Source organism: Mytilus galloprovincialis, chromosome 1 (assembly GCF_965363235.1).
Source record: "Mytilus galloprovincialis chromosome 1, xbMytGall1.hap1.1, whole genome shotgun sequence".
NCBI lineage: Eukaryota > Metazoa > Mollusca > Bivalvia > Mytilida > Mytilidae > Mytilus > Mytilus galloprovincialis.
The window spans coordinates 15,929,747-15,945,636 of NC_134838.1; the positions used below are offsets into that span (position 1 = coordinate 15,929,747).

At 30.4% G+C, this 15,890-nt stretch overlaps 1 protein-coding gene across 2 annotated transcripts; it reads left to right on the forward strand.

Annotated features, from left to right (window-relative positions):
• Positions 1–3: 3 nt before the first annotated feature.
• On the forward strand, positions 4–15,890 carry LOC143067108 (uncharacterized). 2 transcript variants are annotated; one of them, XM_076240163.1, is made up of 12 exons: positions 4–223; positions 4,345–4,408; positions 5,288–5,417; positions 5,935–6,140; positions 6,730–6,866; positions 7,608–7,711; positions 8,089–8,360; positions 9,252–10,754; positions 11,657–11,690; positions 13,092–13,215; positions 14,066–14,163; positions 14,770–15,890. In XM_076240163.1, exons 2-12 carry the CDS (start codon positions 4,353–4,355, stop codon positions 14,863–14,865), a joined length of 2,760 nt encoding a protein of 919 aa, XP_076096278.1. In that variant the 5' UTR covers positions 4–223; positions 4,345–4,352; the 3' UTR covers positions 14,866–15,890. The 2 variants fall into 2 exon arrangements, with proteins under 2 accessions (XP_076096278.1, XP_076096271.1); XM_076240156.1 differs by having other exon boundaries at positions 4–179.

Genomic DNA, 15,890 nt, shown 5'->3' on the forward strand with positions numbered 1-15,890 from the left:
TAGCTTGCCGAACATTCAAAGCTCGATAAGCCAATCAAAATGGGTGTTTCTTTTAGCTTTAGGCTTTCTGCGTTTCCGGTTATCTTTCGGAAACCTCGGATATGTTCTCATTTTATCCGACAAAGTTTTGTCGTCTGCTCACATCAGAAAATAATATTGACAGATTGAAGAAGAAAAGGGTAGAGTGGATATGACAGATGTCCAAAAACATTTCTATCTGAACGTATTTTAAAACTGAAAGTTACTGAACATAATTATCATCTTTAATGACACATACTGACATAGAATAATGTCAATGAATTTGATTTTGATAAATGAAAGTCTCATTATTACAAAAATACACATGATACAATACATAAATTAAAACTAACAGTTATAAAGAAATGATCACAAATGCCTGAAATCGAAAAAGAAAATAATGGCTTTTTTTACACCTCAAATAATACACCTTATTGCTAATCCCGGCTGACCCGGCCGCTTGAACTTTTGACGCATACAACGATCACTTTTCAATTGTAGCGTCAGATATTTTGTTTTGTGACGTCAAAATTTTACGGTAACCTGTGTGATATACAGTAATACAGTATCAGTAATGACCTGTAAATGGGGACGAAGTCTGTATGAATTATTTGTTGGTAACTTTAATATATTATTTGTTAAAAAAAAAGAAATGGAAATACCATAATGTTTCCGATTTTGGTTCTGTTGTTAGAGATTTTAGTTGTGACGTTATTTATGTTATGACGTCATATACAATGTAAACAAAAAAACCCTATCATCAGGTAACGTTTTTTCATATTGAGGAATTATTAAAAATGAAATTGGTATTGCGTTCCTTCCTATTTTATACAAGACTGATAAATATATATTTTACTCAGTTTCATACAAACAAGACCGGAAAAAGGAAGTACATTGTTGATTTCTGCGCAGATGCGGGAATTCAAAATATGACATCAAAAAAATTGAACGATTTTGAGTTCATTAGTACAATGAAAATTTCGTCCCCATATTACTGAGACAAAAATGTGTTATTGGATTAAAGTCAAGCATCTACTACAGTCTACAGATAAAAAGTTAAATGCAGTCTGATTAAAATCAAACCTCTCAGTACTCCCGTATCTGATATGTTGCGACATATAAAGTTTGTATTTTACTTCAAATACTTCAGCAGTGGTTGTGTAAAGCAAAATTATATCCGGGTGAAATTTGATCCGGAGGAAAAAATGTCACAGTAGTTGTTGGTTTTTTTTTATCCGGAGGAAAATATTTCCCTGGGATATTTTGTCCTTTGCCGTGAAATTCTATCTGGGTAGTTAACTTATGGAATAGTTATTAGAAAAAACTTATCCTTCAAAATACTATGAAATAATAATAGTGTACTTGAAATGAAGCGAAATTGTTCAAAAAAAATGTATTATAATGAGAAATAATTTCACAAATTATCCTTGAAAAAAATTTCCTTAAATATTCAAGTCAATATCATCCTTTTAAAAAAGAAAATTATCATAAAACACAGGGAAGAAAACCAGAAGTAATTTCAAAGATCGTAATTGTGACAATAGTATCATGATTAAATAAGGTTAGTGAAATACCGATGATGTAAAAGTGAGTTGTTTTCAGATCTCAGTACGAATATACATTTAAAAGTAAGGTAGAAATATAGTTGCATTACTACAGTTAACAGTAATAGAAGAATTTGATTATGATGATATTTTTAACTATATAAATTGTTTTGTCTGGGGACAGAGATGTAGTTGTTGATTATATGGAAATCAGATAAATCATAGCATAATAATATATTGGAACAGAGACATGTATATATGTCTCTGATTGGAACAAAAGCATGTTTAACAGCTGGATAGTTTTTACCTGTGAAATGCTATCTGTCTTATAAAATCAAGTTGTAAGTCATCTTTTTATATAAATGAATATATAAAAAATAAGATTAAAGGAAAAATTTCACTATAAAATAGATTCAGAAATATATTATATTAATATCTTTAAAATATAAATTGCTCATAATTACCTCCCTTTGATAAATTATGCAAATTTGGTCTACCTTTGTGAAGTATTTTATAATTATAGTCAGGTATATATTGATTGTGAGTAACTTACAGAGTAGTAAATGGGACTCTATTTCACACGGTTCTGTGAAATATAGTACGGCAAATATAGACCGGTACATACTATCTGCATAACACAGATAGATTTTCTCTCCTCTGGAAAAAATCAACCTGAGAAATACCATGCCTGGAAAAAAATTACCGGGACAAATTATCCTGAGGATAAAATATCACAGAAGAAGAAATAAACCGTTACAGTTGCAGACAAAATGTCAAAATGTCATGTGTAAAAGAAAGATTTCTGAATTGTTTTGTTTTTGTGTAAGTTCCTCTTTTTAAGGAGCACTTAATTCAAGTTTATCCATTTCGGTTGTGAACTTATCATTCGTCTGATTTTTTTTATATAGGTCAACATTTCTTTCGGAGTTCTCTGGACTTTTCAATAAAGTTAACATATTATTTTTTTACCATTAATAGGGTCACAAGAGTCTAAAAAACATCAATTGTGGGGTTATTTGGGCAAGATAAAAGGAATCACGCATATGAATGGAATCAGGAGATCGTCCCCTGTCCTCGTCCACTGTAAACTAATTCAAACATCTTTCCTTTGAAACTACTGAACCAATTGCAATCAAACGTAAGCCGAATGATTCTTAGGGTATCAGCAATCTTAGAATAAAGTTTAAGTTTTATTTTCTGTTTTTTCTCAAAAAATATGACCTCAATGGCTAAAAATAGAACGTAGGGATAAAATGCAGTTTTTGGGCTTATATCTCAAAAAAAACAAACTGACATTGGATAAATGTGTTCATAGGTGAAGTTCTATCAGCCCTGAAATTTTCAGATGAATCAGTGTAAACAGCAAAAATAGCCATCGTCTCAAAGTAGCTTCTGTCAGGGCAGCTATCATTGAAAGGGTTAAGGAGTTATTGACCTTTTTGGACAATTTTACACAATTTGTTTATCATATTTTTCTAAATTTAAAAAAAAATCTACTCTAAAACTGCTGAACCAATTAAAACCAATTTAATGATTCTTAAGGTATGTAGTTAGTTTTTGTGTTTTATATTCTGTTTCGTCAAATAACATGGCCTCAATAGCTTAAAATAGAACATAGGGATAAAATGCAGTTTTGGGCTTACATGTATTTTTCTAATTTTTTTGCTTTTATCACATTTCCTGACCGGTGTGAGAAAATATTTCTCCTCACTAGTGAAAAATCTGTTCTCGGCAAATGATTGGTTGAAAATTAATTGTGACGGTAAATTTTCGTGTTTTCTTTTGAATTTTCTTATTGTGACATCATAAAAAAAGGCGACAATACCTGATGATGTCACATCAAGACAAAAGTTCACAACTTTCCTCAAATCTTTTGAAAAGGAAGGATGAAAATCATAAGAGAAACAGATTCCACCACTGTAACTCGTGTATTATGATATTTCTCCACTCTCAACAGTTAGATTTTAATTATTTAAAAAGCTTGGCAAGCCTCACGCTTTAAATTTTAAAATTTAACTGTTTTGAGTGCAGAAATATAGTAATACACTTGTTGCAGATGTGGAATCTATATATCTCAAACACTAAAGAATTTAGAGCAAATCTGATTTGAGGTAAACAAAATCATTAGGTCAAGTTCTATCAGCCATGAAATTTTCAGATGAATATAACAACCAATTGTTGGGTTGCTGCCACTAAATTGGTAATTTCAAGGAAATTTTGCAGTTTTTGGTTATTATCTTGAATACTATTAATGATACATGTATAGATAAACTCAGTGTAAACAGCAAAAATGTTCAACAAAGTAAGATCTACAAATAAGTTTATATGACCAAAATTGTCAACTGACCCCTTTTAATAAGGAGTTATTGAATATTGTACTTGTTTTTACAATTTATTCATCTAGTTTGCCTACTTTAAAAAATCTTCTCCTTTGAAACTGCTGAATCAATTTCAGCCAAACTTGGGCTGAAGGGTTTCTGAGTATCTGGTATAAATTTTGTATTTTATTTCCTTGTACATCATGATGATACATGATCATGAAATATTGTCTAGGATGGGGAAACAATTTTGCTTTAAATTACACAACTGCCAAGCCTCATGTTTTTGTCTTATGTTTAGTGGTGAAGTAATTTTGCTCCAAGAAAGCTTCTATAAAGGATAACTAAATTTCTTCAATTGAAAAAAGAAAAATTTGGGTCCAAGTTCAATAAAAACACATTTACATAAAGTCTAATATAACTTTGCTTACAGTAAAATTAACAATCTTCTTTTATAATTCCAGATGTGAAAATGTCTCGAATGTACTTCAATCAAGTGTCATCACGAGAGCTTTTTAATGGTAGAAGGTTTGTATTGACAATCTGTGAATTATGTCAGTCTTGTATGACTATATCTGATAAAAATATTGGTGAATTATGAGTAATTGAATAACGCTTAAGCGACAAGCAAATTTCAAAATTAAGATTTTACTGTACCTGTACATTTCTAACTTTATACACTGATCAAAGTGACTAACATTGATCCTAGTGGTAAAAAAAAAATTCATTTAAAGTTTGAAATGAAAAGTAATTTTGTCTTTCAGGGATTATATATAATCTATTTTGTTGGAAAAAAATATGCAGCTTTAATTTAAGGATGAAAGATTTAATACCAGACAACATAATAAAAAACCTAAAATATATTTAATGAAGATATATTTTTAGTGTGTTTTAAATATATACATCCTGAAATTGGTTTCAGTTTGCCTTATCCAAATGGTACGAAACACTATGATTATTGCCACTTTAATAAATTGAAGAAATTGCTGAATTTGCTGTTGCCAATATATAAATTTCAATAAAAGAAAAATGTCAATAGATTTGAATTTATTTAGTGCCTTTACTCCTGCATGTTTTCAAGCAGTGGCATCTGCGTCCCAGGGTCACATTCTTCTTTTATTTTTAAACGTTTCTTTCTAATCAGTTTCACTTGTGTTTAGATGTCTTTTGGCAGCAGTTGATATTTTTGAATGCTAGACAAGAAAACACTTGTATATTTTAGACAGCTGCATTGTGATTCACTTACACTTTCTCTATGTCCAACTTTTGACAAAGACAGAAAAATTAAACCAAAATAAAGTAAATAGCTTATTTACCAATAAAATAATTGGTTTTGAACATATAAAAGCGATTTGCTTTCAAGTAACTAAAAATTATTAATTCCTGTTATTTTCATTACATTTTCAGAGATAAAAGGAACAGTCAAATAAGTGATAATGGTTCACAACATTTATATCAAAACTCACAGATAGAATTTTCAGAGAATTCCCAAGATGCAACATATTCCCAGCCTCTGTCAGGAGACAGCGAATCACAGGTAAAATAATGTAAAAGAAGGATGTGTTGAATTCATACAAGACACAAAATCAATCACCCACTTAAAGAAACCGAAAGAACAGTGTTGTTCTTCATCTCAAAATCTTAGTTAGCCTTCAACCATGTGCAAAATCCATACTTTTTATTAACCAATAAAGGGCATTGTTATGACAAAATGTTTTATAATTCATACAAGAAAACCAAGGATCTTGTCTACTTAAAAAAAAACCCAATAAACAACAAATAATATTGCAGACAACAACCAATGACAACCACTGTATGATAGCTCCTGACCTTGGAAATGTTTGGTTTGATCTAGCCAGGAATCATACCAACAACCCCACACTTGAAGCGACCACTCTAATACTAAGACCACCAAGTAAAAATGCCTTCAATGGGTGCTTGTTCAAAATAAAGAAGGGTCATGTACAATTCACCATCTTTAAACAATTTTTAACCTGAGTGTTTATTTGTCAATAAAATTACAATAGTTTTCATGTTTATTATTTTATCTCAAGTCACAAGGAACACAAGGAAGAAGAGTATTTGACAGATTTATGACGAAAAGAACAAATTCAGAGACATCTTTCAGATCTACTTCTGCAACAAAGCCATCTAATGGATACAATCCTGCAGTGTCACTACCAGTGAAGCAACAGATAAGATCAAATTTCCAACAGCAAGTGCTGATGAATAAAACAAAGGCTAAAGAAAGAGATGATAGGTTAACTAATTTTCAAATCAATTAATTCAAATCATTATTTAAAATGAGATCTTTAATGAGTTATAAATATTCACAATGATTTTAAAAATGTGAAAAAGGCAAATAATGCATTCAATACTCATTATGAATGAAACCATACTCTTTTATAAAGATTTTTTTAAGACAGGGCTTTTCCTTTTAAACAAAACATACTAGTAGTTTTAGGTTATAACCAATGAGTATTTCTTGTTTTTTTTGTATAAAAAAGACTGCATGAACCCAAAAAACTGATGTTTTCAATCATAGAGATATAATAAAAACTTAAACTATTATTGTATATATCATGCCATGATTTTGTGAAATGCAGCAAGAATGTGTTCCCTTATAGACTTAAATAAAATCAAATTATTTTTCTCAGTAAAACTTCAAACTTTTCTCTTTCAATTCATGTTGTTAAGATTCTATCATTCTTAATTGTTTGCTTAAAAATTCATTTTTTTGCCGGGGTCCTCTTTAGTATGCTAATTATAGTGTGTTATTTGACTCCAAATGCAGCCAAGATATTCCAAGCTAACTGTATAAATTATTCTGTGCAACTTATTAATTTTAGGGAAATGTATGAATCAGTAGTTAACACTGTCAAAGAATGTTCAGATGAAATGAGAGGAAGCATTAAAATGTTTCAACAAAACATGGAACAGATGTCTGATGTTTCTCGTGAGAAGTTCAGTGCTATGACTAACTCAGGTCAGTTTTGAATCTGCACAACTCAGTGGATTTTTCAAATTCCATACCTGCTAACCTTTTTAAGCTACAAAGTGAGAGAGAACCTTATTTCCAGCTCCACTAGGAGGGAAGATATGACACCATTTTTTTTCTATTTAAATACATATTCTTTTGTGCAATACAGGAAAACTAAATCACAAAAAGTTCTATATCCATAACTCAACTACACAAGTAACTTGCTTCAATCCTTGTTATTTTGTTAAAGGGGAGATAATTCAATTTAATTTCTTCAATCTTGCAATCTTTGCTTCTATAGTTGTGCATCAATAGCACAACTCATCCTAAAAGGTCAAACTGATCTGACAAAACTTAACACCTGCAGAACACTGAGGATGTGCATGAAAATATAATTCTGGTCCAACATGTTAAAGGGGAGATAATCAAATTTAACTTATTCAATATCGTGATTTGTGGTAACAGTTTCTGTAATAGCAGTGTCCATCAAGCTTACAGATGATTTGAATTATGTATTTAGAAAGAAGAATACAATGCTAAAATGTCGTGAAAGTCATATGCTATATTTTATAGGAAGAGCCACAAAATAAAATGTTTTCAACAATCTTATCATACTCACTACTTTGAGTGGTACATGTTAAGAATTTGAAGTGATTCCTAAATCTAAATATTCACCAGTTAAACACAAAAGACTTTCATATTTCAAAATAAACCTTTTCAATATAATATTTTTTTTTTCTATCTTAGTGTTTGATGTTTTGAATGACAACTTCAAGAAAATGATTGAAACTATGCAAGACAGAGATCAAGAGATTAACAAGATGCAAGATTTAGAAAGAGAAATCTTTGTGGTAATTATGATATAAATATATGTAGATAAGAATCAATAATTAATGTCACAAGTGCTTCATGTTGTCCTTTAATAGTGGATAAACTACTGTAAACCAACTTATTTTCACTGATACTTTATTTCACGTTTTCCTCTTTCTAGTCTCAACTTCACGGCTATTTAATTTTGCCATTTATTTATAGTGATTTATTTTCACGTTATTTTTCTACTCGCGAAAGTCGCGAAAATAAATCGCTCTCGAAAATAAGTTGGTTCACACTATTACACGTAAAACTGAATATGGCATTGATTTCCATATCATTTGCAACTGAGAATCTTGCGTTAGAAGTTATTTTTGAAAATCCTAAATAAAAATAATTCTGTTTTATTTTGATCTAGAGAGATGCAAAAATAGCAGAACTTAATAACATGATGGAAAAACAGCAGATAGAGAAAGAGAACCAGCTTGTTGACAGTTTGAGAAGTGTAATGACTTCACTTCATCAAGAAACTATTGGCGACCTCAAGAAGATTGGTGATACTGTGATGCTTAACACTAACAACCAATGCCAGCTTACAGACAGTCACAAACAACAAAAGGATCTCATGGAAAAACACTACCATGAATATAAAAATATTCAGAGTGTAAGACATGAGGATATTAAAAGAGGGTAATTTATTTAATTTAAATAGCTGATATATTAAAATGGATTGCTAAAATATTTGTGTAGGAAATTTAAAACAATTGATGAATTTAAATGGAACTGAACTGTGTAAAACATTTGGTGAACATAAAAAAGCAGATTTAAAATACAATTTTTCAAATGTGTACTTTCATGTGTGGATAGGACATATGGCCTATGATCAGAAGGTTATCTTCCATGCTTGGTTATGTAAAACTATAAATAGAAAGATGAAAAATGAAATAACATTCATAGGGAGATTCTTAACTTTTTTTCCATCTTTTTATTCATTGTTTATTCTAGGGGTTGGAGGGTGTTCTAGTATTTCATATCCTCTTGATTTCTATTTAACATACACCCTTATAAATAATATAAAAGCAGTTGAAATCTGAAAGCAAATTATACCAAAAAACAAACTAGACAGTTCCAAGATGTAAAACTTTTCCCGTTCTACAAATGTCGCGATGATGGGGAATATAGAAAAGTTCTGGAGAAGCGATTTATTAAGACATTCAAAGTAAAGCTAAATGCGTAAAGGAAATACACAATTTATGCACAACAATAAAGTACCGTCACACTACCCCTTGATAACATTGCTTAGTTACATAACTTGATAAGTCCTGTGAAGGGTGAAAACGTTAGAACAATGTTATTAATATTTTATTATCTACTTACCTGATTTCTGTGGGTTTTTTTTAATATACGAATCTGCACATGACTTATTTTAAACATTTATTTATGTATATTTATATATATTATATCTACCCTGGTTATTTGGACACTGGTGGATATTTGTCTCATTGGCAATCATACCACATCTCCTTATTGTTACATTCATGTCAAAAAATTTAATAGAGATTTAATAATTTTTGACTTCAGAGTAATGAATGAACTACAACAATTAAGACAGGATTTAGAAAGTCACACAAGGCAGCTTGAAGACTTTTACTGCAAGGAATTATCTACAACCCACTATAAAGGTATGAAAGAAATGCAGTACCACATAAGCACAGGATTAGAAAAACATACACATCAAAGTAGAGATGATTCCAGAGAAATGTGTAACTATCAAATCAATGAGATAAAAGGTATGTGTAAATACCAACAGGAAGCTCACAAAACTCTTATGAAAACTCAAATGCAAGAACAAGCTATGATCAGGAAGCATGAAAATGAACAATTAGCAAAACAGATTGAAATGATAACACTGAAGACTATGAGTGAGATCAACAACAAACAAACTTCAGACAGATATACACAAAATAGTATCCCAAATACAGTTACAAAAGATGTACAAGAGCAATTGGATAAAATATTTGAAAGATACAATGAAGAATTTTCTAAAATGAGGACCCAAATGGAAACAGTGGCAGCCAAGAAGAATTCTTATTTTGCAGAATCAGCTATTGAGCCAGTCTCTGATGAAAATTCAGTACAAAAAAGTCAGGATATAAGTTCCAAAGTTTCTACTATTGAAACAAACAGAATTAGTAATATATTATCAGATAGTAATAGAAATTTTCAGTACAATGATAGTAACAAGAAAAACTTTACTTTAGTTTCACCGAGTTACAGGGGGGACATGTGGAACACCACCAAATCTTTGTTCTCTAAAACTAACCCTTCGCCTGTGGCAGCAGTAATTCCTCAGCCTCAGATAAATGAAAACTTTGGAAACAAAAAACAACCAGTCAGAGAGAATAACAAGAAGAGTCGTAGAAAGAAAAGAACACATGGAGAGCCATCAAGAAAATCTCAAAGATTAAATAGAACATGCAGTGATGCAGACTATGATACCAGTGATGCTTCTCAAACTTATAGGCTTTCTCAAGATCTACAAGCAGTTAGAAATGATTCTGAGAGAGAAAAAAATCAGCGGTCATATTTAACTTCATTGCCATTGGATGAATCTCAAATTAGAAACAATGGAATGTGCATGGAAAAGCAGCAAGGAAAACAAGTAGATGTCAGAAATACAAACAGCTCTGTATTTAAACAACCCTACTCCTCTCAAATATCTCATAAGGATGCAGACCATGGCTTTTGTAACTTTGTATCAAACAGAAGTGAAAATATAGGAGCAAAAGTTACACCATTCTCTACGAACTCAATGAGCAGAGAAAAACAGTTAACACAGTTTGAAAAGGTACTTCCTGTAAGACCAAACACATACTCCAGCGGCAACCTTAGAAGATCAACTCCAAGTGTGATAAATTCTTTGCAGCCTGTTAGAAGATTTTCACAGCATAGGGATAGCCAAAGCATTAACATCCATAATAAACTGAACCACAATTCTGCTTTACAACAGAAAAATGGGAGTGTCTATGACTTCAATGACTCCCCTGCTGGCAGTACAAGAACTGTAAATGAGATAAAACAAAGGTAAAGTATTTTTGCTATCGGGTTTGTCAAAAAAATGTAAGTCTTTGAACTGTTATCATACATTGTGAAAAGACTTATTACCATTGATTGGAAAACAATGAATTAATATTAATATTTTTTAACCAGAATGTTTGCTTTATTAAATGTTTCACAATGTACAAACTTCTACATTTAGTTCAATTACAGTGCTGTTTGTTGTACATCCAGAAATCTGATTTTAGTTTGAAATTGATGATGAGTTTATAAACATTAAGACTCATGGTTGATCTTGGTGATTTGTAGACATTTCTTGATTGACATGAACCTGAATGGAAAGACTTAGAAGAATACTTACAAGCATTTTTGTGTCTAAATTTTTCAAAACTTAAAGAGAGGCAAAAGATGCCAGAGGGATATTCAAACTCATAAGTTGAAAATAAACTGACTATGCCATGGCTAAAAATGACCAAAAGATAAATAATAGTACATAAAACAGAACATAGCAAACAAAAGACTGAGCAAGAGGACCCTCAACCAAAACTGGAGGTGATCTCAGGTGCTCTGGAAGGATAAGCAGATCTTGCTCAACATGTGGCACCTGTCCTGTTACTCATGTTTGTACAAACCTGGTAGTAAGTCTAATTCGCAGATCACATACAGGAAAAGTTACAGAATTGTAATTAGGACATTAGAAACATATCTGCAGTCATCTTTGAAGCAGATATTCCATTTCCATATGATAACGGTCAACCAACTCATGATTGCGTACTATTTCCTTGTTTATCCAAACTAAATCAAGAAAATGAAGATAAAAAATAGTGTTTTGCATTTTTACACTTTTTATTAAATTATAAATTTCCTTTAAAATTATCCTTAAGTATGCACAATAATTTTTTTAATTGATTTTAACACATTTTTTTTAGGGACAGATATACGGTTAACAGACAAGAATCAGCTGTGAGTCTTATATTTTGTTTGTTCTGTAAAATGAGAAAATGTCTATATATCATCAGTTTTAACAATTGTCATGTTACAGGAACAATTTTATAAACACATTAACTCATTGCCTTAGGGTCTTTTTTCAACAGTCTGTGACTTACGTCTTTATTCCATATTCAGTGACTTAGATTACAAATTGGCTTTGAAGATTTTTACAAAAAAAAGTTCTTATGTCCTAAATCTTCAACATGCAGAAAACTCTTTCATCTCACTGCAAAAGCTTGATTGAGCACAATTCTTTTACAAGATCTTCACCAAGAATGTAATCTTAAATTGAATATGTATTTGTCTTCCCCTGGTTTCTTGGATGACATATAGCTTCAGATTGATAAATATTGCATTATCTCCCTTTCAGATTTTTTTTATTTTTCACAACAGGCATAAATGGAAAATATTTATATAATAGTTCTTGAAAAACTGGTCATTATCGTGATATATGGACTGCCCACAGGACAGTGGTATTGACTAAGATAGTGATAATGACTGAGCCAAAGGCGAGGTCATTATCGCTGTCGCAGTCAATACCACTGTCCTACGGGCAGTCCATGTATCACGATAATGACCAGTTTTTCAAGAACTATTATGTTTATTTCATTGAGAAACCATGTTTTGGAAAATTCTCGTAAATTCAAAATGCCTAAAGCGAAACTCGGGTAGTTGTACGATTTCTATGACAAAGAGTGAAGACCAGTCATAGTAATACTGCCATTCATTTTAGTGCAATTTTTCAGTATATAAATACTTAATCAAGTTATCTTTAATTTTATATTTAACGAAAACATATGATAAACAATTCAACAACTTAAATACAATATTAAAATCAGGAACATGTTTCATAAAAGGTAAATCTCTCTAAACAGAGATAGCCACGCCCCAGCGGTCATTAACAGAGAAATCACGCCCCAGCGGTCATTATCAGACGGAAACCACGCCCCAACGGTCATTATCAGACGGAAACCACGCCCCACCGGTCATTATCATGTAAAAGTTCGTTAACGACCGGTTTTCTGGTCCGTTTTTTTCTGTTAATGACCGATGGAATTTATTACTGAAGAATAATGAATGCCATGTGACCCCTTTTTATCCAATAAGAGAATCTTATTCTCAACCGATATGAAATAAATTTAAATAATGTTGTTTTGGTAGGAATGTAATGAATTGCAGGTTTTCATAGATGTACTGTTACTTTATATCAACTGAAATGGTTCTGTTAATAAAAACAATTTGAAAAAGCGCAGGCTTTAAATTGTGACATTTCATACAAAAATCTTTTTGACGTTTAAATGTCAAAATATTTTTGATCAATTCATTATCTGAATGTATTTGATTCATACATAAATCTATTGTCTTCTATTTTAGACTGAAAGTAGCAGAGAATCATCACCATCTTTGTCAATTACAAAAATAATGATTCAAAGAAAAGTTAAAAATAGAAAAAGACAACAAACTAGCACTCCTCTTCAAAAAGATGGAAATCAAATGTGTAAGCTACTATATTAAGCTTCACCATCTAAGTCTGATCTTTTGACCACTTATGAATCATTTTTGGTTTTGGTCTAAATTAGTAATAATCAAATGTTGTGAATTCTATGGATGAACCTGTTGATGATGTGTTAATTTTCCTAATTTCCTGGTCCTTGTTTTTATTTGCCTTATTAAATTTATGCAATAGGATATTTCTGAAATTTTATATTCATTTTTGAATTTAGAAAAATTATACCCCTTATAAAAAATTATTTATTTTACTGTTAATGTTACAAGAGTTAACCCCCTTGATTATATGATAAAGAATGTCTGTCTAGTATTAGGGTCCTTATTTATACCTCAAACCTGTTTTCATCCTGATATAAATGTAATATTTGTCACCAGATTTTGAACACCAATTCATCATCATCATCATAGCATATTATAATTGGTGATTGCTAAAATGCTTCTGTGTGGATCTTTGATAAATATATATATATTGAAATAAAGTTTGTGTAGTTTATGTCTGAAACAATTGAAAAACATAAATACCAACAACAAAAAATGCATGATTGATAAGTTTTTATAACTTATCGATATAGTTTATTAGGCCAATTATGTATGTACATCTAATATGATGAAATACTGATAAATTTTAAGGAAATTAGATTCATCAATATTTCTCTCATATTTTATCTTTCCTCGTTGATGGTTTGAGTGAGATATGAATATTTAACTACAAACATTTACCATAACTTCTGTTCTATTTTAATGTAATAACTCTTGATTTGAATTTGGATAAGAGAGCTTTCAGTTGTATAAATTTCTAATATTCAGTTTCTAAGTCTTTTTCACTCTTTACTTCACAGTATCTCAAAGAAAAGAAGATATATCAGATGATTTCTTGAGTACACCAAATGTGGAGGACACACAGAATACGTCAGATAATTGGGAAAGACAATCTGTGGTATGATTACATATCCCAAATTCATTTGAGATCTATTTTCTTTGTAATGTCTTGAATCGTTGCTAATATAGTATTTAACAAGAATGCGTTAATAGGACACATTGTCCCACTCATACTTTCACATTTGCATGTTTAGTGTACCAAGAAATATAGGTCCAAACCCTTATTCGACATATATGTTTAAACGTTCACATCATAATGAAAATGTGAACAAAGTTTCAATTTAATGTGATATCAACTTGATGGTAAATTACCTTAAACCAAAACTTCAACCTGATTAGTGAAATCAGGGTCACAAGTCTTAAATTTGACATATATAAAAGTCTATATAATAAACGTGTACTAAGTTTCAAGTTGATTACAACTATATAGTTACTTGTCTACAACTATATAGTAACTACAACTTTATGGTAAACTGCCATAAACCAAAAATTTCACCAGATCAATGAACCACAAATCCTAGTTAAAAATACTGAATGACTTTTGGTATTGTTTATTTATTAGTCAAACTCAGTGCTGATGGTTGTACTTTAGTATGCCACAGAATACTTCAGTATTGTATAGTAACATGAATAGTTTTTTATCCCAACCTTTACTTTTTTGTAGATGTCTGGTTACAGTAGAAGAGGTGAGAAAAGGAGACTTTACAATTTCGACATTGGACAAGAATTAATCGCAATCAAGAAAGCTTTTCATGTTTAGAATGACAACTAACTTTTGAAAACTTAGTTTCGATTGATTAAATACAACATTTTCATATGGACAGGGAAGATTGATATTGAGGCTCTATTTACAGAGAAAAACTTATGAGCAACTCAGGATATTGATCACATAACAAGTTTAAGAAAACTTGTGACACTTTTATTTTATATTTACTTTTTATACAAAGTAATTTGTTTTATTATGGTAGTCAGGGATATTATACAAAGTAATTTGTTTTATCATGGTAGTCAGGGATAAGATTTTGCATAAAAAAATACACACTGTCATTTCAACACTGTAAGGGATAGTAAAAGAATCAATAACTTAAAAAAAGAATGTATATAAATAGATATGCTTTATTAGGCTAGCTGTCATTGCATTATATATAATAAATGTTCATGGTATAACTTAACTTTTAATATGTGTTGTTATATTTTTTTTTATTTTTACAAATGTGATGGCTTATGTTTTGATCAAATGTTACATTATTAAGTGAAACTGTTCATAACTTTTGAGTGATTAAATTAGATTTTTTTAAATGGCCATGCAACATTGATATTTAGGCTTTTTTGATAAGAAGGGAAAACAATTGTTTTTTCATTTATGACATTTTAAAGTATTCAATACTTTTTTTTCAGTTATCTTTTCTTTTTTCTTTTTTTTTTTGTCTTGCAGAGTGACAAAAAGAATAGTTGCTGTATTATTTTAATAAATTACAAAAGCTAATAAATCTGTAAGCTCACTATGCACTCACCCTTAAGGTCTTCAGATAGCCAAATAGCTTAGCTTATAATAGTATACATTGTAAAATATGTAAATTGAAAAAAATATTGTTTGATAAATAGCGTTACAGATCTCTAGTTGACAAAGTCTGTGATATTTTAATATGTTTAGTTCTGTGATATTTTAATATGTACTGTTCTGTGATATTTTAATATGTACTGTTCTGTGATATTTTAATATGTACTGTTCTGTGATATTTTGTTACTTATTGTTACTGTTTGATTAAAATTGTTACAAATTTA

Excerpts from the sequence above, each read along its gene's own strand:
- LOC143067108 (XM_076240163.1), top strand. The coding sequence starts at position 4,353 with ATGTCTCGAATGTACTTCAATCAAGTGTCATCACGAGAGCTTTTTAAT. Across the intron at positions 4,409-5,287 it reads GAGCTTTTTAATGGTAGAAG|AGATAAAAGGAACAGTCAAA; the intron begins GTTTGTATTGAC and ends TTACATTTTCAG. Across the intron at positions 5,418-5,934 it reads CAGGAGACAGCGAATCACAG|TCACAAGGAACACAAGGAAG; the intron begins GTAAAATAATGT and ends TTTTATCTCAAG.